This window comes from Zonotrichia leucophrys, chromosome 26 (assembly GCF_028769735.1).
Source record: "Zonotrichia leucophrys gambelii isolate GWCS_2022_RI chromosome 26, RI_Zleu_2.0, whole genome shotgun sequence".
NCBI lineage: Eukaryota > Metazoa > Chordata > Aves > Passeriformes > Passerellidae > Zonotrichia > Zonotrichia leucophrys.
In genome coordinates this window covers 2,752,421-2,775,412 of record NC_088195.1, presented here as the reverse complement: position 1 = coordinate 2,775,412, position 22,992 = coordinate 2,752,421, and the positions used below count along the sequence as shown (strand labels likewise).

Sequence of the window (22,992 nt, the reverse complement as noted above, 5' to 3'; positions counted from 1 at the left end):
ATCCCAGCTTGGAAAACCCACCTGGAAATATCCCAACTGGAAAATCCCACCTAGAAATATCCCAACCTGGAAAATCCCACCTAGAAATATCCCTAACCTGAAAAAACCCATCTGGAAATATCCCAACCTGAAAAATCCACCTGGAAATATCCCTAACCTGAAAAATCCCACCTGGAAATATCCCAACCTGAAAAACCCACCTGGAAATATCCCAACCTGAAAAACACACCTGGAAATATCCCAACCTGGAAAATCCCACCTGGAAACATCCCAACCTGGAAAAACCACCTGGAAATATCCCAACCTGAAAAATCCCACCTGGAAATATCCCAACCTGAAAAAACCCACCTGGAAATATCCCAACCTGAAAAATCCACCTGGAAATATCCCAACCTGAAAAATCCCACCTGGAAATATCCCAACCTGAAAAAACCCACCTGGAAATATCCCAACTGGAAAATCCCACCTGGAAACATCCCAACCTGAAATAGAAATATCCCAACCTGGAAATATCCCAACCTCCTCTGCCCTGCTCTCCACAGTCTGGAGAAGACTCGAGTGGGTGCAAAAGGCGCTTTCAGCCCCCACCGCTGCTTCTGCCACATCCCTCAGCTGGAAAAGGCCCAGCCCGGCCTGAACCGGGATGGTTTTGGCTGAGCCGGTTCTGTTCCAACTCCGCGCACTCATTTCAAGCAGCGAGAGTTAAAATCCGCCCGAGCCGCTGCTGGGCCCCTTAAACCGCGTTATTAACACCTCTAATCGCTGCTCCGGGGGTAATTTCCCGCTGGATGCTGCGGCCCTGCCTGCGGGGCTCCGCTGGCCCGGATTAGATCGTTCCGGCCGAGCAATTAGGCCGAGCTCAGCCCGGCAAAGCGCGGCATTAATTATGCCCGTCCCATTAACACTGACAGGGCTGGCACTATTTATGGCAACACGGGCAAATGCCCGGCGGGGTTTTTGTCCTCCAGTTCCCTTTCTTAAATTATTTTTCCCCAGGTCTCCAGGGTGAGTTGGGCTGGTTTCAGGCACGGCCAGCTGGAGCGGGGCACTCTGCGGTGCCGCTGTTATTTCCTCCGATAATGAAGCCGCGTCCGGCAGCTACGGGGGCTCTGCCAGCAGGAAAATCCCGCTCTGTCCTCACCCCCAAAACCTCTTCCCGCTCCAGCTGTGGATCCCTACGGAAGCCAGCGAGAGGAGGGTGCAATGGGAGAGGTTATCCCGAGCGGAGCCCGGGGGCTGGAGCGCATCCCGTGCGTGGCTCCTCATCCTTTGTCACCCCAAAGGAGGGAGCGGGGGCAGCGCGGAGCCCCCGGGATGGCGGAGGGGTTCAGCTGATGGATGGAGGGCATTGGGGTGGCGGTCCCGGTCCCGGTGCGGATCCTCTGGGGCGGCTTTGGGGTTCCGGGAATGGATGGGGAAGGCACCGGCAGCAGGTGCGGAGGGGGGATCTCGGTGCGGGGCGGCTGCCGGGGAGGGCTGAGAGGCTCCGGGAATGGTGGGGGAGGCACCGACAGCAGCTGCGGCACAGCTGGGGCCTGCTCCTGGTTCCGGTACCGGCCGGGCGGGTCCTGCTCCTGGTTCCGGTACCGGCCGGGCGGGGCTCCCAAGGCGCCGCGGAGGGGATGCCCCATCCCGGTGCGGATCCTCTGCCCGGGATGCGGTTCCGGTCGGGCGCTGGGGTCGCGGTGTGGGTGGGATGCCGGTCCGCTGATACCGGTGCGGGCGGGGCGCGGATCCGCTGCACAGGTCCCGGTGCGGGTCCGCTGATGCCGGTGCGGATCGGGTGCGGCGCCCGGGTCTCGGTGTGCGGGGGGTGCGGGACCCGCCCTGCCAGGGATGCCGGTCCCGGTAGAATGCGGATCCCTTGTCCGGGATGCCGGTGCCGGTAGGATGTGGACCAGCAATGCCGGTCCCGGTAAGATGCAGGTCCCTGCCCCTGGTACCGGTCCCGGTAGGACGCGAGTCCCCGCCTGCGGTACCGGTAGGATGTGGATGCCCTACCCGCAGTGCCGGTCCCGGTAGGATACAGGTCCCCGCCGCCGGTGCCGGTAGGATGCGGATCCCCTGTCCGGGATACCGGTGCCGGTAGGATGCGGTTCCCTGCCCCCGGTGCTGGTAGGATGCGGATCCCCCGGTAGCGGTAGGATGCGGATCCCCTGTCCGGGATACCGGTGGCGATAGGATGCGGATCCCCCGGTGGCGGTGGCGGTGCGGGCGCTGCCGGGGAGGCGGGCGGGAGGCGGGCCGGTGACTCATGGCTTCCCACCGGCGGCGGCTCCTCCCCGCGGCCGCCGGCCCCGCGCAGCCCCCGGCACATGGGCCGCGGCTCCGGCAGCGCGGAGCTGGCCATGGCCGCACCGCCCGCCCGCTGCCCCGACTGCCCGCGGCCGGAGCGGGGGGGCGGCGGCGCGACCCCCGCCGTGCCACACCTCGCCATTGCGGTGGACGAGGGGGACGTGCTGCCCGGGGCGCTGCGGATCGTGCGGCGCCTCAGACCCGCCTGGGACCCGGCCACGGTGAAGACCAAGGTACGGCGGGGACCCTGAGCCGGCACACCGAGCTCTCACCGGGGATCGCCCCGTGGGGCTGCGGAGCCCGGCTGGGGGGCGGCTGTGGGGTTATAGGGTCTGTATGAGTGCAGTGCTCACCCCAAAGGGGAGTGCGGGCAGCTCCAGGGGGGCTGAGGGGCTCAGCCTGGGGGCTATGGGGTCTGTCCTAGGGGGTTTGTAGGGCTCAGCCTGGGGGCTATGGGGTCTGTCCTAGTGGGGTTATGGGGCTCAGCCTGGGGGCTATGGGGTCTGTCCTAGGGGGGTTGTGGGGCTCAGCCTGGGCGCTATGGGGTCTGTCCTAGTGGGGTTGTGGGGCTCAGCCTGGGGGCTATGGGGTCTGTCCTAGGGGGGTTGTGGGGCTCAGTCTGGGGGTTTTGGGTCTGTCCTAAGGGGTTGTGCGGCTCAGCTGGGGCATGGGTCTTCCTAGCGGCTGTGGGGCTCAGTCTGGGGTTGGTCTGTCCTAGGGGGGTTGTGGGGCTCAGCCTGGGGGCTATGGGGTCTGTCCTAGGGGGGTTGTGGGGCTCAGTCTGGGGGCTATGGGGTCTGTCCTAGCGGGTGGGCTCAGTCTGCTATGGGGTCTGTCCTAGGGGGGTTGTGGGGCTCAGTCTGGGGGCTATAGGGGCACTGTGGGGTTTAACCCAGGGGGCTCCCGGATCTGTTCGAGGGGGAATGTGGGCTCACCCAAGGGGTTTTCTCTTGGGGGGCTGTGGGGTTCACATGGAGGGCTGTAAGACCTGCTCCAGAGGATGTGACACCCCATACCCCCACCCCTGGGTCTCCCCTCTGCACCCAGAGAATAAGGGGGGGGTATATCAGCTGTGCAAAGGCACGACACCCCCATCGCACCCCCACCACGAGGTTTAGGGACCCCTGGATGGTCACCGAGCGGTGGCTGCAGGTACAGAAGTGTCCCCAGGCCGCTCCCGGCAGCCGCTCTTGTTTGGGATATTTGTTGGCTCCCACATTTCCCGGGCTGCGTGGGCTGAGCCCCGCTTCGGGTGGGAGCTGGACACCAGTCCGGGACAGGGCTCGGCTGTGCGGGGCTGCCAGGGCTTTGCTGGGAGAGCTGGGCTGGCGTGGGAACCGCTCCGGCCAGCCTGGGGTGACACAGCCTGGTGGCGCCGGTGCCCTCGGCTGTGCCCTGGCGCTGGGCACCGGAGCGTGCAGGGGCTGGCACTGCGTGCCCTTAAACCTCTGCACGTGAGGCAGTGTCCCCTCGGAAGGCGCACGCTTCCCGTCATTAAAAATGTATTAATAGCCAAGTGTAATGAAATACAAGAAGCTGCAGGAAAAGCCGTCTGAAAGGGCAGATGGCAGCGGGCAGGAAGCTGGGAGTTGGAGTTTGCCGGGGCAGGAAATGTCTCGCTCTGCTCGCAGAGCTCCGTGGTTGTGGAGGGACCCCGGCTCTGCGGTACCCAGGCTCCGCAGGGGTCAGTGTTCCGCAGCGGCTCGGGCGTGCGGGCGTGTGTTTTTAATTTAAAAAACAAGAAAGAAAAACACTCAGGAGTTGAGGGAAAACCCTCCGGTTGCGTTTCCCTCGGTTGCTTTCCCTCCTCCCGCGTTTCCCCTCGCTCGGGATGGGATGGAGCGGGCCGGGGGCCTCAGCTGGTTCCCATTAGCGATCCCATTCCCGGTGCCCTGGAGCGCTGCCCCGTTCCCAACACCTCGCAGGGCTGTACCAGCCTGTGCCGGTGCCTCGGGAAAATCTCCCGGGGCTCAGGAAGGCGGCAGGAAGGATCTGGGAGCTCGGGCTGCCCTGCTGTGTGCTCCTGGTTGTGCCTGCTTCCCAGAGCTCCTGCTCCTCATCCCTGAGGAATCTCCATGTGGCTGAGTCAGGCCCCCATGCTCAAACATGGGGGAAGCACAAACTCCTCCACCCACCCCTCCATCCCTCCATCCATTCATGGATTCCATCCATCCCTCCACCCATCCATCCCTCCATCCATCCATTCATCCATCCATGGATTCTGTCCATCATCCATCCATCCATCCATGGATTCCATCCATCCATTTATGGATTCCATCCATCCATCCATGTATTCCATTCATCCATCCATGGATTCTGTCCATCATCCATCCATCCATCCATGGATTCCATCCATCCATTTATGGATTCCATCCATCCATCCCTCCACCCATCCATCCCTCCATCCATCCATCCATTCCATTCATCCATCCATCCATCCATCCATCCATCCATCCATCCATCCATCCATCCATCCCTCCATCCATCCATGGATTCCATCCATCCATCCATGCATTCCATTCATCCATCCATGGATTCTATCCATCATCCATCTATCCATCATCCATCCATCCATGGATTCCATCCATCCGTCCGTCCCTCATCCATCCATCCATGGATTCCATCCATCCCTCAACCAGAGACAACAGCAGCAGAGCCGAAGCCATACGAGGTTTCCATGCAGGGTTGGATGTTTTTAGCCCAGATTTGGCCACAATTTGCTCTGCTGGTGGCCAGCCCCGGGCCGGGGGAGCTGAGGCAGCAGCACAGGGATGTTTTGGGAATGCTGAGGGATTCTCCTGGCAGGTGCAGCACCAGCAGTCGGATTTTGCTGCCTCACCCCAGCGCTTTGGCACAGGACTCGCTTTGTGTTTAATCCCTGCAAAGTTCACGGAGTGTCACTCCTCCCCTCTGTCCCTGCTGCCACCCGGCTGCAGGAGGGAAGGATTTGGGGTGGCTGCAGCCTGGACCCACAGGGAACAGCACCCAGGTGGCCACTGCCACCTTTGGGAGCCACCCCAAACCCAGCAAGTCCCCACAGGTCACCCAGGAGCCACGTGGCATCTCCAGAGTCTGTGGCCTGGAATCCAGGGGGGATAAGGCTCAATAATCCCATTAAACCTGCTGGAAAGGGCTGCCCGGGCTGTGGGACAGCAAAACAAAGCAGCACCGAGGATTTCACTCCACGTGGAGCCGCTCACCTGCGGGTGACCCACATGTGGCCCGTGGTGACACCTGCACGGACAGGATGTGACACCTCTGCTGCCTGAATTTGCAACCTCTGGGGGCTGGCAGGACAAGAGGAGGAAAGAGCTGAGCCCCAGGGTGAACCCAGATTATCAGCTCGGGGAAAAGCAGCTTGAGAAGGCTCTGCTGCAGCTGAGGGGCAGCACCCCTGAGCATGGGGCAGCGGCCTCGCCCTGCTCACCCCAAATCCAGCTGTGGAATGGGGGTGTCAGCCCTGTCTGGCTTGGAGGGTCTCATTCCAGTGCCTGGAGTCTCCCCTGGGAGGCTGCTGGGGAGCCCTATATATAGGAACCCTATAGGGGAGCGTGGGTTGCTGAGTGGGATGTCTAAAATTATCCGTCCCATCCCTGAGCTGCACGGCTGCCGGAGCAGGAGCCCTAAACCCCTCCTGCTCCAGCTCCTCCATCCCACAGGGGTGAGGGAATCGTTCCCATGGGGAGCCACAGCACCCCAGAAAGCCCAGGTTGGAGCTGGGACTTTGGGGGGAAATGGGACAGGGGTTTCTTGTGGGGTGACACAGCCCTAAATCCTCTCAGTGCTCCAGAGGTGCTGAAATCCCAGTGGGATGAAGGAATCATTTCCAGGGGAGGCACAGAGTGCTCAGATTGGAGCTGAACATCCCACAATGTGGGGGACAATGGGACAGGGAATTCCTGTGGGGTGACAGAGCCCCAAACCCCCTCAGTGCCCTGGAAGTGCCCAAAATCTCAGCGGGATGAGGGAATCATTCCCAGGGGAATCTCTGGAGCTGGCACAGGGATGATGGGCCAGGGAATTCCTGTAGGGTGAAACATCCCCAAACCCCGTCAGTGCCCTGGAAGTGCCCAAAATCCCAGTGGGATGAAGGAATCCTGTCCAGGGAGATCTGCAGCACCCCAAAACTGGCACAGGGACAATGGGCCAGGGAATTCCTGTGGGGTGACACATCCCCAAACCCCCTCAATGCCCTGGAAATGCCCAAAATCCCAGCGGGATGAAGGAATCATTCCCATGGGGACCTGCAGCACCCCGGAGTTCCCAACTTGGAGCTGGCATGGAGGTGATTTCCTGTGGGATGATACGTCCCTAAATCCCCTCAGTGCCCCGGAGGTGCCCAAAATCTTGGCAGGATGAAGGAATTCTGCCCAGGCAGAGACGCAGCACCCCAAAACTGGCACGGGGACAATAAGATAGGGGTTTCCTGTGGGGTGACACATCCCCAAACCCCCTCAATGTCCTGGAAATGCCCAAAATCCCAGCGGGATGAGGGAATCATTCCCATGGGGACCTGCAGCACCCGGAGTCCCAGTTTGGAGCTGGCATGGGGAACAATGGGGGTGATTTCCCAGGGGGTGACATGTCCCTAAATCCCCTCAGTGCCCCGGAGGTGCCCAAAATCTTGGCAGGATGAAGGAATCCTGCCCAGGGAGAGCTGCAGCACCCCAAAACTGGCACGGGGACAATGGAACAGGGGTTTCCTGTGGGGTGACACACCCCCAAACCCCCTCAATGCCCTGGAAGAGCCCAAAATCCCAGTGGGATGAGGGAGTCATTCCCATGGGGACCTGCAGCACACCAGAGCCGCAGCACCCCAAAACTGGCATGGAGAAAACGGAACAAGGGTTTCCTGTGGGGTGACACATCCCCAAACCCCCTCAATGCCCTGGAAATGCCCAGCGGGATGAGGGAATCATTCCCATGGGGACCTGCAGCACCCCGCAATGCCCAGCCTGGAGCTGGCATGGGGAACAATGGGGGTGATTTCCCAGGGGGTGACATGTCCCTAAATCCCCTCAGTGCCCCGGAGGTGCCCAAAATCTTGGCAGGATGAAGGAATCCTGCCCAGGCAGAGCTGCAGCACCCCAAAACTGCCATGGAGAAAATGGAACAGGGGTTTCCTGTGGGGTGACACATCCCCAAACCCCCTCAATGCCCTGGAAATGCCCAAAATCCCAGTGGGATGATGGAAACATTAGCATGGGGACCTGCAGCACACCAGAGCCGCAGCACCCCAAAACTGGCATGGAGAAAACGGAACAGAGGTTTTCTGTAGGGTGACAGGTCCCTAAACCCCCTCGGCTGCCCCGGAGGTGCCCAAATCCCGGCGGGATGGGGCTCGGAGCAGGGCTCGGAGCGGCAGCAGCCCCGGCATGTGCGCGGGCAGGCGGCCAAGGCGCAGCTCGGGGAGAACAAAACTCCCTTTCCATCTGCGAGGAGCCATCAGCGCGGTGACACGAGATGTCCCCAGCAGCGACATCCCCGCCTATCAGCGCCCCGGCCCGCGGGGAGGGTCGGAGGAGGGGACGGGGGGGGTGGTGTTTGCCCCGGCCTTGTTTTCAGCCTCGTTGCGTGGTTTATTTATTTATTAGGTTTTTTTCTTTTTTTTTTAATTTCGTGCCAATTGACGCTGGTTTTTCTCCTCCCCCGCGGGGAGACGTTCCTGGGGCTGCTCCCGTGCCAAGCGTGCTGGTGGCACATCTGGCCTGAGCTGTTCCTGAGATATCCCTGAGCTGTTCCAGGTGAAAACTAACAGGATTTCCACCCAAACCACCACCTCTGCCTGCAGACCTGTTCCTGAGCTGTTCTAGGTGAAATTAGTAGGATTTCCACCCAAACCACCCCTTCTGCATGCAGAGGTGTTCCTGAACTGTTCCAGGTGAAAAATAACAGGATTTTTACCCAAACTGCCACCTCTGCCTGCAGAGCTCTTCCTGAGCTGTTCCTGAGCTGTTCCAGGTGAAAAATAACAGGATTTCCACCTAAACCACCCCTTCTACCTGCAGAGCTGTTCCTGAGATATCCCTGAGCTGTTCTAGGTGAAATTAGTAGGATTTCCACCCAAACCACCCGTTCTGCCTGCAGAGGTGTTCCTGAGCTGTTCCAGGTGAAAAATAAGAGGATTTCACCCAAACCATCATCTCTGCCTGCAGAGGTGTTCCCGAGCTATTCCTGAGCTGTTCTAGGTGAAATTAGTAAGATTTTCACCCAAACCACCCCTTCTGCATGCAGAGATTTTCCTGAGCCATTCCAGGTGAAAAATAAGAGAATTTTCACCTTCTACCAGCAGAACCCTGAGCCTCAGCCCTCCCAAACTCATCTCACTCCCCAAGGAACCTTCCTGGCTGTTCCGCCTTGCTCCTTTTCCTCATTTTTCCCATTTCCACGAGGTTTTCCCACCGGCTGGGAAGCAGACATGGGGGTTCCCCAATTCCCAGCCTCACGCAGGTGTCACCCCTGGTGATGTGTCTGTCCCCACGCAGCTCTTCACTGACGGCATCACCAACAAGCTGGTGGCCTGCTACACGGACGAGGGCATGGGGGACGCGCTGCTGGTGCGGGTGTACGGCAGGAAAACCGAGCTGCTGGTGGACAGGGAGACGGAGCTGAGGAACTTCCAGGTGCTCCGAGCCCACGGCTGCGCCCCCGACCTCTACTGCGCCTTCCAGAACGGGCTCTGCTACCAATTCCTGCCGGGAATCGCGCTGGGACCCGACCACGTGAGGGATCCTCACATCTTCAGGTGGGTGGGACATCCTGGGGGGTTCCCTCCCGGTTTTTTCCCCAGTTTTCTGGGGGTTTGTTCTGTGTTTGCAGCTCCTCCCTGGCTGCCGTGGGTGGGGGGCACGGGTGTGCCCAGTCCTGGGGTAAATGGGGGGCGAGGGGTGAATGGGTGAAATTGTAGCCAGAGTTGTCAAAATTATCAAATTTCTGATTTTTATCAGGTTTTGGTGAAGCCAAAAACCTGATTCCAATTTTCTTGGGAAGCTGGAATTAAGGTTCTCTGGGCAACTGGAATTAAGGTTTCCTGGGAAGTTGGAATTAAGGTTTCCTAGGAGGCTGGAATTAAGATTCTCTGGAAAGTTGGAATCAAATTTTTCTGGGAAGCTAGAATTAAGGTTTCCTGGGAAGCTGGAATTAAGGTTTCCTGGGAAGCTGGAATTAAAGTTTCCTGGGAAGGTGGAATTAAAATTTCCTGGGAAGCTGGAATTAAGGTTTCCTAGGAAGTTGGAATCAAGGTTTCCTAGGAGGCTAGAATTAAGATTCTCTGGAAAGTTGGAATTAAGGCTTCCTGGGAAAATGGAATTAAAGTTTCCTGGGAATTTGGAATTCCTCAGGAAGCAGAGTTTAGGGCTGAATTTACCCTGAAAATGACAATTCTGAAATGCTCCAGAGGCCGACCCCCGGCATGGAATGAGGGCTCACCTGTGCCAACCCTGTGTTTTAAGTGGGATTTTCAGGGAATCCCCCTGAAGACACCCCCAAATCTCTTCTGGGGGATTTTGCAGGGGGGATTTGGAGGATTTGGGATCACCCCTCACCCTTCCCCTGTGCCCCATGCCAGGCTGGTGGCGCGGGAGATGGCGCGAGTCCACGCCATCCACGCCAACGGGAGCCTCCCCAGGCCCATCCTGTGGCAGAAGCTGCGCAAATACCTCAGCCTGGTGAAGACAGAGCTCAGCCCAAAGGTATCCAACGCCAGGTAAAGGCAGAGGGATCCCACAGAGCCAGGCTCTGCCTCGGGCACCCCCTGCCCACCCTCTGGGGCCGAGGTTCCCAGGTAAAGCCTCTGCGGGGATTTAGGGCTGGATTTGGGGCTGGATCCATCTCAGAGCGCCTGGGGCAGCTCCAACTCCTTCTTGCTGCCGCTTTGGGTGGGATTTCAGCTTTTTTGGAGCTCTGGATGTGTCTGTGCAGGGTCCAGATGGAGACACAGCGTCTCATTGCTGGAACAATCCTCCTGGGAATTTAAACCTAGAATAAACCCAAGCTCAAGCCCTGCTGAGCTGACAATTAACTCCAAAAATTAAACCACTCAATTCCCACTTCCAGCCAGCCCATCCCGCTTTTTGGGGCGGCTGTTTTGGCCCGGCAGGTGGGAGTTGGGGTGTCTGGGAAGGATTTGGGCAGCCCCAAGAGGAGCAGGAGGTGAACGAACCCCGGGCAGGGCAATGATTAACCCGCATCAGGAACCAGCCGGGCTTTTCTCAGCACCCGCCGGGCCACGGGCAGACTTTACCCACCCCGCGCCTTCCTCGAGGCCAATTAGGCAATCATTAACGAGCTCTCTTCTTGGAACCTCTCCTGAGGTTACCAGAGTCCAAAACAACCCCGGGTGCTCAGGGAGAGAGCGCTGGGTGGGTTTGGGGAGTGGGCGTGGGGGTTTTGGGGATAAGGGATGTGCTGAGGATGAGGTGGGGTGGGTGGCTGGGTACCAAACCTGGTCCTCTCCCCAAAAACAGCCTGGTTAGCCCCTCTTTGTGTCATTAGTGGGGTCGTTTGTAAGGCAAGAGAGGGAAAGTTGGGGAAATTCTGCCCCTGAGCCCCCAGAGAAGCGATGGAAGTCAGGCTGGGAAAATTCTGCTCCTGTGACCCCAAGGGAAGTGCTGGAAACTGGGGAAATTCTGCTTCTGTGACCTCAGGGAAGTGCTGGAAATCAGGGAAGAGCAATTCTGCTCCTGTGGCCCCAGGGAAGTGCTGGAAGTTGTGGAAATTCTGGAAGTGGGGAAAATGCCACCCATGAACCTCCAGGGAAACTCTGGAAACTGGGGAAACGCCACCCCCAAGCCCCAGGGTGGCTTCCCCGAGAGCAGCAGCGATGCCACCCTGTCCCTTTTGTCCCCTTCCCCGAGAGCAGCAGCGATGCCACCCTGTCCCTTGTGTCCCCGTGAGAGCAGCAGCGATGCCACCCTGTCCCTTGTGTCCCCTTCCCCGAGGGCAGCAGTGATGCCACCCTGTCCCTTTTGTCCCCCCAAGAGCAGCAGCGATGCCACCCTGTCCCTTTTGTCCCCTCCGAGAGCAGCAGCGATGCCATGTGTCCAAACACCCCGTGGTAGCAGACGAGGCGCTGGTTTGTCTTCCAAGAGTCTATCAGCGTATGCGCTGGTACCATATGTCCCTCCCCAAAACAGCCTGGATGCCCCTCTTGTGTCATTGTGTCGTTTGAAGGCAGGAGGGAATTGGAAATTCTGTCCCTTGTCCCCCTAGAGCAGAGCGATGGCAATCGGCTAATTCCTTTTGTCCCCAAGGAGTGCTGGAAAACTGGGACTGTCTTTTGACCCCAAGGAGGCTGCAATGGCGACTTCTGTTCTGTGCCTCAGGAAGGCAATCAGAATGACAATTTCCCTTTTGTCCCCAGAAGCATGAAGTAAATTCCCCCAACCCATTGGATCCCTTATTTTGCCCCTTGCCCTAAGGAAGGGCTGAACGGATGAAGTGGAATTCTTGCCCTGTGCTAGGAAAGTGGAATGCCACGACCTTTTGTCCGTGAAGCATCCAGATTCCCAACCTTCCGTGCTATTGTGCAAGGAATGGAAAATGCCACCCTGAACCCCTGTGAACTCTCCGGAGAACGCCACCCCAGCCCAGTGGTCCCCAGAGCAGCAGCGATGCCACCCTGTCCCTTATGTCCCCGTGAGAGAAGCAGCGATGCCACCCTGTCCCTTTTGTCCCCCAAAGAGCAGCAGCAATGCCACCCTGTCCCTTTTGTCCCCTCCGAGAGCATCAGCGATGCCACCCTGTCCCTTGTGTCCCCGTGAGAGCAGCAGCGATGCCACCCTGTCCCTTCTGTCCCCCAAAGAGCAGCAGCGATGCCACCCTGTCCCTTTTGTCCCCTCCGAGAGCATCAGCCATGCCACCCTGTCCCTTTTGTCCCTGTGAGAGCAGCAGCAATGCCACCCTGTCCCTTATGTCCCCCAAAGAGCAGCAGCGATGCCACCCTGTCCCTTTTGTCCCCCCAAGAGCAGCAGCGATGCCACCCTGTCCCTTTTGTCCCCGTGAGAGCAGCAGCGATGCCACCCTGTCCCTTGTGTCCCCGTGAGAGCAGCAGCGATGCCACCCTGTCCCTTTTGTCCCCTTCCCCGAGAGCATCAGCGATGCCACCCTGTCCCTTTTGTCCCTTTTGTCCCCTCGGGCAGCCTCCCGCGGGACGTGCCCAGCCCCGAGGCGCTGGAGCAGGAGCTGGCCTGGATGGAGCAGACGCTGTCGCAGCTCGGCTGCCCCGTGGTGCTGTGCCACAACGACCTCCTGTGCAAGAACATCATCTACGACAGGACACGAGGTCTGTGTGTCCCCAGGGCTGTCACTGTCACAAATCACAGAATTATTATAGCCAGGTGCTTTTAGTGAAGAGCTCTGGGTGTCAGAGGTACTGACCCAAAGCTGACTCCAACATGGATTCGGGATTAATACGTTAATCTACATATTAACTGCATATTAATTATTAAACTTATCTTGTTCTGTTGTATACATTGATTTCATCCAAGCACGGATTCTTGTAATTTCCATCAAACCCCCCCAAACATCGTTTCTCATGATTCTTGTTACAATTAAACAATAATTATATCCAATTACCAATCATTGAATTTAACTGTAATTATATCTAATTACCAATCATTATCTATAATTTAGCAATTACATTTAGCAATAGTTATATCCAATTACCAATCAGTCATTGAATTTAACAATCATATCATTTATCATATTTATATGATAAATATGACCAATATTATAAGATTTATAAATATAATAAATGTATAAATATTATAATATAATGAAAATACACTATAAATAGATTTATGTTTATTTAAATATTATTTTATAATATCGCTAAACATTATAAAACTTAAATATAATTAATTTATAAATATGACAGTATGATTAAAACATAATATAAATATATTTGTATTTATTTTAATATGATGTTCTAATATTTATAAATATTATAATAAATATGAGTTTATGGATATGATAATATAATGAAAATATAAATATGTTTTATATAGTTAAATATTATGTTATAATATTACTAAATAAATAATTTTAATAAAAAATTATAATAATAAAATAAATATTTTTAAATATTATATTAAAAATTAAAATATTATAATATAATGTAATATAAATATATTTATCTTAATTAATTATATTAAATATTATATTATTAATTTATAAATATTTTTTAAATATGTAGTATAAATATTATATTAATATATTTAATAAAATAGATAAATAATATAAATATAAAATATATAAAATAATATAAATATAATAATATAAATTATAATTAATAAAAATAATTTTATGCATTTATATTATAATATTTATAAATATGATAATATAGGTATAATCATATTTATAATGTATAATTTATCATACTATATAATAATTTCATTTATCATCGTAATTAAATTATTATACGAGTGCAGTTTCACATCATCCAGTAAAACCCAACATTTTCCCAGGGCCTACCAGGCCCAACCTTTCTTTCCAGCTCCCCTGAATACCCCACGATTTTGGAACCATTTTATCCCGGTGCTGTCCCCCCTCTGTCCCCAGCGCTGACCGTTTTTGTCCCCGCAGAGCGCGTGCGCTTCATCGACTACGAGTACACCGGCTACAACTACCAGGCCTTCGACATCGGCAACCACTTCAACGAGTTCGCAGGTGGGGAGCGCCTGGGGGTCCCCAAAGTCCCCCCATCCCCGGCCTGGGGTGTCCCCATTGCCGGGATGGACAGGGAGTTATCCCCAGTACCGTACTGGGAAATGGGGTGTCCCTGTCATGGAACCATGTAGTGGGAAATGGCGTCTATTTGAATTCATTCCCCTGGGCCCATACTGGGAAATGGGGTGTCCCTATTTATGGGAATTCCAGTCTCATACTGGGAAATGGGGTGTCCCTGTCCTGATGGGAAGGAATTATCCATGTCCCATACTGGGAAATGGGGGTTCCTATATGGGAATTCCCAGTCTCATACTGGGAAATTGAGTGTCCTATTATGGGAAATGGCTTCATACTGGGAAATGGGTGTCCCTTTAATGGGAATTCCATGTCCCATACTGGGAAATGGGGTGTCCCTGTCACTGGGAATTCCATGTCTCATACTGGGAAATGGGGTGTCCCTGTCACTGGAGGTGGAGAAGCGAGTTTTATTCCCTGTCCCATACTGGGAAATGGGGCGTTCCTATTACTGGGAATTCCCAGTCCCATACTGGGAAATGGGGTGTCCCTATTTAACGGGAATTCCATGTCTCATACTGGGAAATTGGTGTCCCTGTTACTGGGAATTTTGGGGTGTGCTCCTGTTACTGGAATTCCCATGTCCCATACTGGGAAATCGGTGTCCCATTACTGGGAATGTCTCATACTGGGAAATGGGGTGTCCCTGTCACTGGAGGTGGAGAAGCAAGTTTTATTCCCAGTCCCATACTGGGAAATGGGGTGTTCCTATTACTGGGAATTCCATGTCCCATACTGGGAAATGGGGTGTCCCTATTTAATGGGAATTCCATGTCTCATACTGGGAAATGGGGTGTCCCTGTCACTGGAGGTGGAGAAGCAAGTTTTATTCCCAGTCCCATACTGGGAAATGGGGCGTTCCTATTACTGGGAATTCCCAGTCCCATACTGGGAAATGGGGTGTCCCTATTTAATGGGAATTCCATGTCTCATACTGGGAAATTGAGTGCTCCTATTACTGGGAAATGGGGTGTCCCTGTTACTGGGAATTCCATGTCCCATACTGGGAAATGGGGTGTCCCTGTCACTGGGAATTCCATGTCTCATACTGGGAAATGGGGTGTCCCTATTTAATGGGAATTCCATGTCTCATACTGGGAAATGGGGTGTACTGTTACTGGGAATTCCATGTTCCATATGGGAAATGGGGTGTACCTGTTACTGGGAATTCTGGGTTCCATACTGTAAAATTGGGTGTTCCTGTTACTGGGAGTTCCCAGTGCCATACTGGGAAATGGGGTGTCCCCATTACTGGGATGGGAGGAATTATCCCAGTTCCATATGGGAAATGGGGTGTTCCTATTACTGGGAATTCCATGTCCCATACTAGGAAATTGAGTGCTCCTATTACTGGGAAATGGGGTGTCCCTGTTATTGGGATGGACGAGAGAGTTTTATCCCAGTCTCGGGATGGGAAATGGGGTCTCTTCATCCCTGGGAAACACCTGGGGGCCCCAAAGTCCCCCCATCCCGGCCTGGGGTGTCCCCATTGCTGGGATGGACAGGAGTTATCCTCAGTGCCGTACTGGGAAATGGGGTGTACCTGTTACTGGGAATTCTGGGTTCCATACTGTAAAATTGGGTGTCCCCATTACTGGGATGGAGGAGGGAATTATTCCCAGTTCCATACTGGGAAATGGGGTGTCCCTGTTACTGGGAATTCCATGTCCCATACTGGGAAATGGGGTGTCCTTGTCACTGGGATGAAGGAAGGAGTTATACCTCCAATCCCATACTGGGAAATGGGGTGTTCCTGTTACTGGGAATTCCATGTCCCATACTGGAAATGGGGTGTTCCTGTTTACTGGGATGGAGGAGGGAGTTGAATCCCCAGTCTTGGGGTGGGAAATGGGGTCTCTTCATCCCTGGGATGGAGGAGGGAGTTATCCCAAGTCCCATACTGGGAAATGGGGTGTCCCTGTTACTGGGAATTCCATGTTCCATATGGGAAATAGGGTGTCCCTGTTACTGGGAATTCCATGTTCCATATGGGAAATGGGGTGTCCCTGTTACTGGGAATTCCATGTCCCATACTGGGAAATGGGGTGTCCCCATTACTGGGATGGAGGAGAGAGTTTTATCTCAGTCTTGGGGTGGGAAATGGGGTCTCCCCATCCCCGGGGATGGAGGGTGGAGCTGCACCCCAAATCCTACCCCAGGAAATGGGGCTGCCCATGGTCACAGCAGGGTCTCTGCTGCTCTTGGGCACCCAGATGCCCTTGGGGTGCCAATCCTGGCTCCTCACCCCAAAGACCAGCAGCCAATCCTGGGTTTGTGCCTGGCTGGGCTTGTGCTCTCCTCGCTTTACCATGGAGACCCCAATCCCTCCCTGTCCCCCCCCGTGTCCCCCCATGTCCCCCCAGGTGTGAAGGAGGTGGATTACGGCCTCTACCCCAGCAGGGAGACGCAGCTGCAGTGGCTGCACTCCTACCTGCAGGCCTACAAGGAGCTCACCCAGGGCCACCCAGGTGACAGCCAGGTGTCCCAGGAGGAGCTGGAGACCCTCTACGTGCAAGTGAACAAGTTCTCCTTGGTGAGTGAGGAGGAGGAAGGACCCATCCTCACACAACCCAGGGGATTTGGCGGTGAGGGAGTTCTCTGCTCTTGGCCTTCCAGCTGGTGCCAGCTTAAGGGCTTGGGGACATCGGGGACAGGCTGTGCCACGGGGCCTGGCAGTGCCTCAGGGACACCGAGCCCCTGGGCAAGGTCATGGGGGTGTGTTGGGGACAGCTGTGCCCGACAGGGTGGCCTTGGGCAGCCCTTCAGAGGGGTCAGGCACGGCTGGAGTGAGGAAATCCTCTTTGCTCACTGCCAGGGGCGGTTCCAGACGATTTTCTGGAAATTTCGTGTGAAATATTCTCTGTTTTCCCAGGAGGGCAGCACAGGGGTGGCACGCCATGTTCAGCACCCTCCCTCTGCCATCTCTCGCTCCAGCTCCAGCCAGGAGCAGCCTCTGGAGCCACAAAAACCCCATGTGGGTCCATGTCCTGTCCTTGTCACAGCCCTGGGGATTGGAGCACGGCGGTTTCTGTCCCCGTGGCTGTCCCCTGATCCTTGCTCTGTCCCTTGCAGGCGTCCCATTTCTTCTGGGCCTGCTGGGGGCTGATCCAGGATAAATATTCCACCATAGACTTTAATTTCTTACGGTGAGTGCGCTCGGGCTGCTCCCAGGAAAGTGGGCAGAGAGGGAGGAGACCGGGGAGGGTCATGGGGAGGATCCCTGGGGAGGATCTTGGAGAGGAATTTGGCAATTCCTGGGGAGAATCCTGGCGATCTCTGGGGAGGATCCCAGGGAAGATCCGGGGGAAGATCCCAATGGTGTCTGGGGAGGATCCCAGCAGTCCCTGGGGAGGATCCTGGGGAAGATCCCAGGGAGGATCCCAGGGAAGATCCTGGCTTTTCCTGGGGAAGATCCTGGGGAAGATCCCGATGGTCTCTGGGGAGGATCCTTAGGAGAATCCCAGTGGTCCCTGGGAAGAATCTCAGGGAGGATCCCAGGGAAGATCCCAAGGATCCTGGGGAGGATCCTGGTAGTCCTTGGGGAGGATCCCAGGGACGATCCTGGTAATCCTTGGGGAGGATCCTGGAGAAGATCCCAGTGGTCCCTGGGGAGAATCTCGGGGAGGAACCCAGGGAAGATCCTGGTAATCCCTGGGGAGGATCCCGGGGAAGATCTCGGCTGTCCCTGGGGAGGATCTCAGCTGTCCCAGGACACACAAGTGTCTCAGAGCACCCCTCCTCTCTCTCTCTGTTTGCAGATATGCAAAGCTAAGGTTCAAACAGTACTTCAAGATGAAGCCAGTGGTCACAGCCCTGCAGCTCCCCAAGTAGGGGCACCCCCAGCTCTCCTGTCCTGGCTGTGCCCTCGCGCCCCCTTCACCCCTTTGCCCAGGGGGACACGAGGAGCCTTGCCCGGCCACCCCCGTGCCAGGAGAACCTGGCCACCCCCAAGAGTGGACCACGAGATGCTGGAGAGGACCAGGGCCCGGCGAGGCCCCAGCCCATGCCAGGACGCCTCACCACCGCCTTAACGCCGAGCCCCGCTCGGCCCCGGTGCCCGGCAGGTCCGTGCCCCGCTGGCACTGCTGCTGCTGCTGCTGCTGCCTGGCACTGCCCCTTCCCCTGCGCTGGCCCTGAGGGGGACACGGGGTCACCCCAGAGCTGCCCCACTTTGGTCACTTTGGCTGTCCCCTCCTGCCCTGCTGGGTGCCACCCCCAAGCAGCGCTGTCCCAAGTCCCTGCTGGCCCCAGGGACAGGAACCTTGTCCCTTTGGGGTGGCAGCTGCTGGCAAAGGGGCAGTGCCAGCCGTGAGCCCCTGGCACCAATGGGGTGCTGCTGGTGGGCACTGGGTGTCTCTACAGCTGCCCCTGCCTGTCCCCCCTGTCCCCTTGGCTTGGTGGCTTCTCCCCTGCCCTCATCTCTGCCCTCAGGATCAGGGGACATCCAGGGGGGTTTGTCCTGCCTGTCCCCACTGTCCCCTTGGCTTGGTGGCTTCCCTGCCACTGCCAGCTCTGCCCTCAGGGTCAGGAAGGTCTGGGGACATCCAGAGGGATCTGTCCTGCCTGTCCCCACCCATCCAGCTCCTGGCAGCAATCAGGGCCCTGTGCCCCACCCCTGGCCATGGGCACAGGGTGACAGTCCCTTCTCTGGGAACAGGGGTGTCCCCCAGAGCCCTGTGCCACCCCTGGCCATGGGGACAGGGTGACAGTCCCTTCTCTGGGAACAGGGGTGTCCCCCAGAGCCCTGTGCCACCCCTGGCCATGGGGACAGGGTGACAGTCCCTTCTCTGGGAACAGGGATGTCCCCCAGACAGTCTCAGGGCTGCTGGCACCTCCCTGTTTGTTTCAATGGGAAATAAAAGCTGCTGGTAGCTGGAATTTGGGGCTGGTGGATCTGGGGGCTCTGGGGGTGCTCCTGTCCCTTCTGTACCCCGAGATGTCCCCATTCAACCCAGGCCCCCCACTCTCTGCTCCAAAAAAGTCACTTTTATTGTGCCAAGGGCCAGGGGGAGGAACGATTGTAAACAGGGATGTGAAATATACAGGTTAAGTTACTCGTCGTCTTATTAACAAAATAAAGCTCTATCTATATTTACAATCTTTTAAAAAACAAAACGAAACAAAACGACAAAATAAAAAGAAAAAGAAATGGAAGAGAGACACAGGAAGAGCTGCAGCTGTGGGGAGGGGACACATCTGCTTCCAGTCCCTCTGCAGCACAGCCTGGCCCAGCCCTGGAGCTGGGACCCCTCCCCAGGGACCCCTTTCCATGCCCAGGGACCCCTATCCTTCCCAGGGACCCCTTTCCATCCCCAGGGACCCCTGTCCTTCCCAGGGACCCCTTCCATGCCCAGGGAACCTCTGTCCTTCCCCAGGGGAAACCGATGTCCTCCCCAGGGATTAATCATCCAGGAGACTCGTGTCCTTCACAGGACCTCTTCCTTCCAAGGAACCCCTTTCCAATGCCAGGGGGACCCCTGTCCTTCCTTGAGGGACCCCTGTCCCTCCCCAGGGACCCTTTCCCTCCCAGGGACCCTTCCTTCCCAGGGACCCCTGTCCTCCCCAGGGACCCCTTTCCATCCCCAGGGACCCCTGTCCTTCCCAGGGACCCCTTTCCATGCCCAGGGACCCCTGTCCTTCCCAGGGACCCCTGTCCCTCCCCAGGGAGTTGGGAATAAATAAAGCACTGACAAAGGGCAGGGGAGCAGGGAGGGGCTGGCTGGGCAGGGCAGGGGCTGGCAGAATGTCCCCTGGGGTAGAAGATGTCCCCACGGCAGTGTCCCCATGGCGGTGTCACCATGGCAGTGTCACCATGGCAGTGTCACCATGGCAGTGTCCCCAACACTGGAATGCTGGTGCTGCTGAGATTTGGATCCCCAGCCCGGCTTGGGGACAAGGGGACAGAGGGACAAGGGGACAGAGGCTGGAGCCCACTTTGTGCAGCCTTGAGCCCGGGCGGCCACAGTGTCCCCAGCACTGTCACTGTCCCTGTGATGTCCCCAGCACTGCCACTGTCCCCGCGCTGTCGCTGTCCCCGCGCTGTCCCGGGCTCGGGGCTGTTCCCGGCTCTGCCACACGGCGGTGCCGGAGCCCCGCGCACGGAGCGACAGCGGGGACACGGCCCGGGAGAGAGCGGCTGAGCACGGGGGGGACACGGCACACACACCTGGGCATGGCACAAACACACCTGGGCACACACCTGGGCATGGCACACACACCTGGCACTGATAGAGTGCACTCACACTCACCTGGGCATGGCACAAACACACCTGGGCACTGCTACACACTGGACACACACCTGGGCACTGCACAAACACACTGGGCACACACACCTGGACATGGCACACACCTGGACACTGCACAAACACACCTGGGCACTGCTACACACCTGGGCACACACACCTGGCCACGGCACACAAGGGACACGCATACACCTGGGCATGGCACAAACACACCTGGGCACTGCTACACACCTGGGCACACACACCTGGGCACGGCACACACACACCTGGGCACTGCCATACACCTGGGCACACACACCTGGGCACTGCCACCACCTGGCATGCTAAGCTGCACACACACTGGGCATGGCACACACACCTGGACACTCCACACCAATGGACACTTTCAACTCACCTGGACATGGCACACACACCTGGGCACACTCTGTATGCACAAAGGGACATGGCACACACACCTGGGCACTGCCACACACCTGAGCATGGCACACACACCTGGACACTGCTACTCACCTGGGCACTGCCACTCACCTGGACCTGGACACCCCCAACTCTCACCTGGACACCCCCCTGCCCAGCCACACCCCAGCCCCCGGAGCAGGCTCTGACCACACCAAGCTCATTTTTTCTCATCACTTCTTTCCGCTCACAGCCGTTCCTTGTCCCTCCCTCTCACCCCTCAGGGCTCAGGTGCAGCCCAGGCTGCAGTGCCAGGTGCCCGAGCACAGGCGGGCACGTTGCCCCCGAGGGAGGGCTGGCAGGGCAGGAACAGCCCCTGCTTTATTCCCAAACTGGGCCAGAGCTGCCGGCAGCACAAAGAGCCCTGAGGAGCCCTTGGCTGGAGCTGGGGCCAGGCTGGAGCTAAAATTGGCTCGGTGGGAATTCGCTGGCAGGAGCCAAAGAGCGAGCGGGAAACGCGGAGGGGAGGTCACACCAGGATAGAGGAGGCACCAGTGTGTCCCTGTCCTGTGTCCCCATCCCATGTCCCTGTCCTGTGTCCCCATCCTGTGTCCCCATCCCGTGTCCCTGTCCTGTGTCCCCATCCCGTGTGCCTGTCCTGTGTCCCCGTCCTGTGTCCCTGTCCTGTGTCCCTGTCTTGTGTCACCATCCCATGTCCCTGTCCTGTGTCCTATCCTGTGTCCCCATTCTCTGTCCCCATTCTGTGTCCCCATCCCGTGCCCAGCAGTGCAGCAGGTGAGGCTCTCCATGACCCACAGGTGCTGCAGGGCTGGAGATGCTCTGGGGGTTCCCTGCAGCCCGAGAGCCTCAGGTCCCCTCGGGGGTGACAGCGCAGCAGCCACAGTGTCACCAGATCTCCAGGCTCGCTGGCCTTGGCTCCACGTGCCACCAAAGCAAGGCCAAGCCAGTCCTTGCCACCCAAAATCCCAGGTGGGCAGCTCTGTGTGGCCACGTGGCACCACACCAGGACACACCCAGAGGTGTCAGCCAGCCCTGCCACTGTCCCCCTGTGTCCCCTCAGTCCGTCAGCACCACCAGCTCGCCGTCGCTCTTGTCCTCGCCCTCCGAGTCCTCGTCCTCGCTGTAGCGGTACATGTCCCCCTCGGGCACCGAGTGCCCGTCGTCCCCGGCGTCGCCGTCCTTGAGGCTGCGGGTGTTGACGATGACGGGCATGGTGGGGTCCACGCCGCGGGGCAGGTAATGCTCCAGCAGGGGCGGGGGCAGCTGGACGCCCACCGGCCGCGGGTACAGCACGTCCGAGGAGCTGGGGGGCACCTGGCTGCCCTGCGGCCTGCGGGACATGGGGTGGGTGTCAGAGGGGCAGGCAGGGCTCAGGGGGCTTCCCTTGGTCACCCCGAGGGGGGAATTATGTGTGGGGTGCGTGGGCACCAACCCCACGGGCACCAAGTGAGGCCCCACCCATGTCACCAGCTGGGCACACACCCATGTCACCAGGTGAGCCCCCACCCCAGCACCACCCCTTCAAGCCCATGGGGTGGGGCACACAGGGTGTCCCTTATCAATTCCCCCTTATCAATCCTCCCTTACCAATTCCCATTACCAATCACCCCTTATCAATCCCCCTTTACCAATTCCCCCTTATCAATCCCCTTTATCAATTCCCCTTTACCAATCCTCCTTACCAATGCCCATTACCAATCCATGTTATCAATCCCCTTATCAATCTCCCTTTACCAATCCCCCCTTATCAATTACCCTATCAAGTAGCCCTGCCTGGTGTCCAGGCACCGGTTCCTCATCAATCCCCCCTTACCAATCCATGTTATTAATCCTCCTTACCAATTCCCCCTTACCAATCCCCCTTTATCAATCTCCCCTTCTCAATCCCCCCTTACCAATCCCCATTACCAATCTCTGTTACCAATCCCCTTTATCAATCCCTCCTTAACCATCTCCTTGACCAATCCCCCATTCCTCATTCCCCCTTGTCAATCTCCCTTATCAATCCCCCATTACCAACCTCTGTTACCACTCCCCTTATCAATCCCCTTATCAATTACCCTATCAAGTAGCCCTGCCTAGTGTCCTGGCACAGGTTCCTTTATCAATCCCCTTTACCAATCCCCTTTATCAATCACCCTTTACCAATCCCCCCCTCATCAATCCCCCCTCACCAATCCCCTTTCATCAATCCCCCTTATCAATTACCCTATCAAGTAACCCTGCCTGGTGTCCTGTCACCAGTTCCTCATCAATTCACCCGTTACCAATCCCGCCTTATTAACCCCACTTATCA

The 22,992-nt window shown here is 56.8% G+C and overlaps 3 protein-coding genes and 1 long non-coding RNA gene across 10 annotated transcripts in view; 1 reads left to right on the top strand and 3 right to left on the bottom strand.

The window, feature by feature from the left end:
• Positions 1-170: 170 nt before the first annotated feature.
• Positions 171-2,256, bottom strand: LOC135457962 (formin-2-like). The gene is made up of 2 exons (XM_064732814.1): positions 520-2,256; positions 171-216 (listed from the first exon to the last, which is right to left on the bottom strand). Exon 1 carries the CDS (start codon positions 2,254-2,256, stop codon positions 1,273-1,275), a length of 984 nt encoding a protein of 327 aa, XP_064588884.1. The 3' UTR covers positions 171-216; positions 520-1,272.
• ETNK2 (ethanolamine kinase 2) lies at positions 2,207-19,128 on the top strand. 2 transcript variants are annotated; one of them, XM_064732916.1, is made up of 8 exons: positions 2,207-2,528; positions 8,781-9,040; positions 9,863-10,000; positions 12,435-12,577; positions 13,879-13,962; positions 16,401-16,570; positions 17,110-17,183; positions 17,796-19,128. In XM_064732916.1, exons 1-8 carry the CDS (start codon positions 2,316-2,318, stop codon positions 17,866-17,868), a joined length of 1,155 nt encoding a protein of 384 aa, XP_064588986.1. In that variant the 5' UTR covers positions 2,207-2,315; the 3' UTR covers positions 17,869-19,128. The 2 variants fall into 2 exon arrangements, 1 of the variants encoding a protein (XP_064588986.1); XR_010442841.1 differs by lacking the exon at positions 17,796-19,128 and having other exon boundaries at positions 9,863-9,986.
• A 472-nt stretch (positions 19,129-19,600) lies between these two features.
• On the bottom strand, positions 19,601-20,588 carry LOC135458162 (uncharacterized). Of its 2 annotated transcripts, none has more exons than XR_010442870.1 (3): positions 20,525-20,588; positions 20,387-20,425; positions 19,601-20,255 (listed from the first exon to the last, which is right to left on the bottom strand). It is a non-coding gene; the product is annotated as an uncharacterized LOC135458162 (long non-coding RNA). The 2 variants fall into 2 exon arrangements; XR_010442869.1 differs by having other exon boundaries at positions 20,387-20,439; positions 20,525-20,575.
• A 79-nt stretch (positions 20,589-20,667) lies between these two features.
• Positions 20,668-22,992, bottom strand: part of SOX13 (SRY-box transcription factor 13) — a 43,951-nt gene continuing 41,626 nt past the window's right edge. For 4 of the 5 annotated variants that reach the window (XM_064733136.1, XM_064733135.1, XM_064733138.1 and 1 more), the window contains exon 14: positions 20,674-22,026. In XM_064733136.1, coding sequence (XP_064589206.1) covers positions 21,753-22,026 — 274 coding nt within the window. In that variant the 3' untranslated portion in view covers positions 20,674-21,752. Of the gene's footprint in view, positions 22,027-22,992 lie in introns of all 5 variants that reach the window. The other variant, XR_010442868.1, reaches the window with a different exon arrangement.

Bases quoted from the DNA above. Each gene is read 5' to 3' on its own strand.
- LOC135457962 (XM_064732814.1), bottom strand. From the start codon at position 2,256: ATGAGTCACCGGCCCGCCTCCCGCCCGCCTCCCCGGCAGCGCCCGCAC.
- ETNK2 (XM_064732916.1), top strand. From the start codon at position 2,316: ATGGGCCGCGGCTCCGGCAGCGCGGAGCTGGCCATGGCCGCACCGCCC. The intron at 2,529-8,780 runs GTACGGCGGGGA...GTCCCCACGCAG, and splicing joins CGGCCACGGTGAAGACCAAG to CTCTTCACTGACGGCATCAC. The intron at 13,963-16,400 runs GTGGGGAGCGCC...ATGTCCCCCCAG, and splicing joins CCACTTCAACGAGTTCGCAG to GTGTGAAGGAGGTGGATTAC.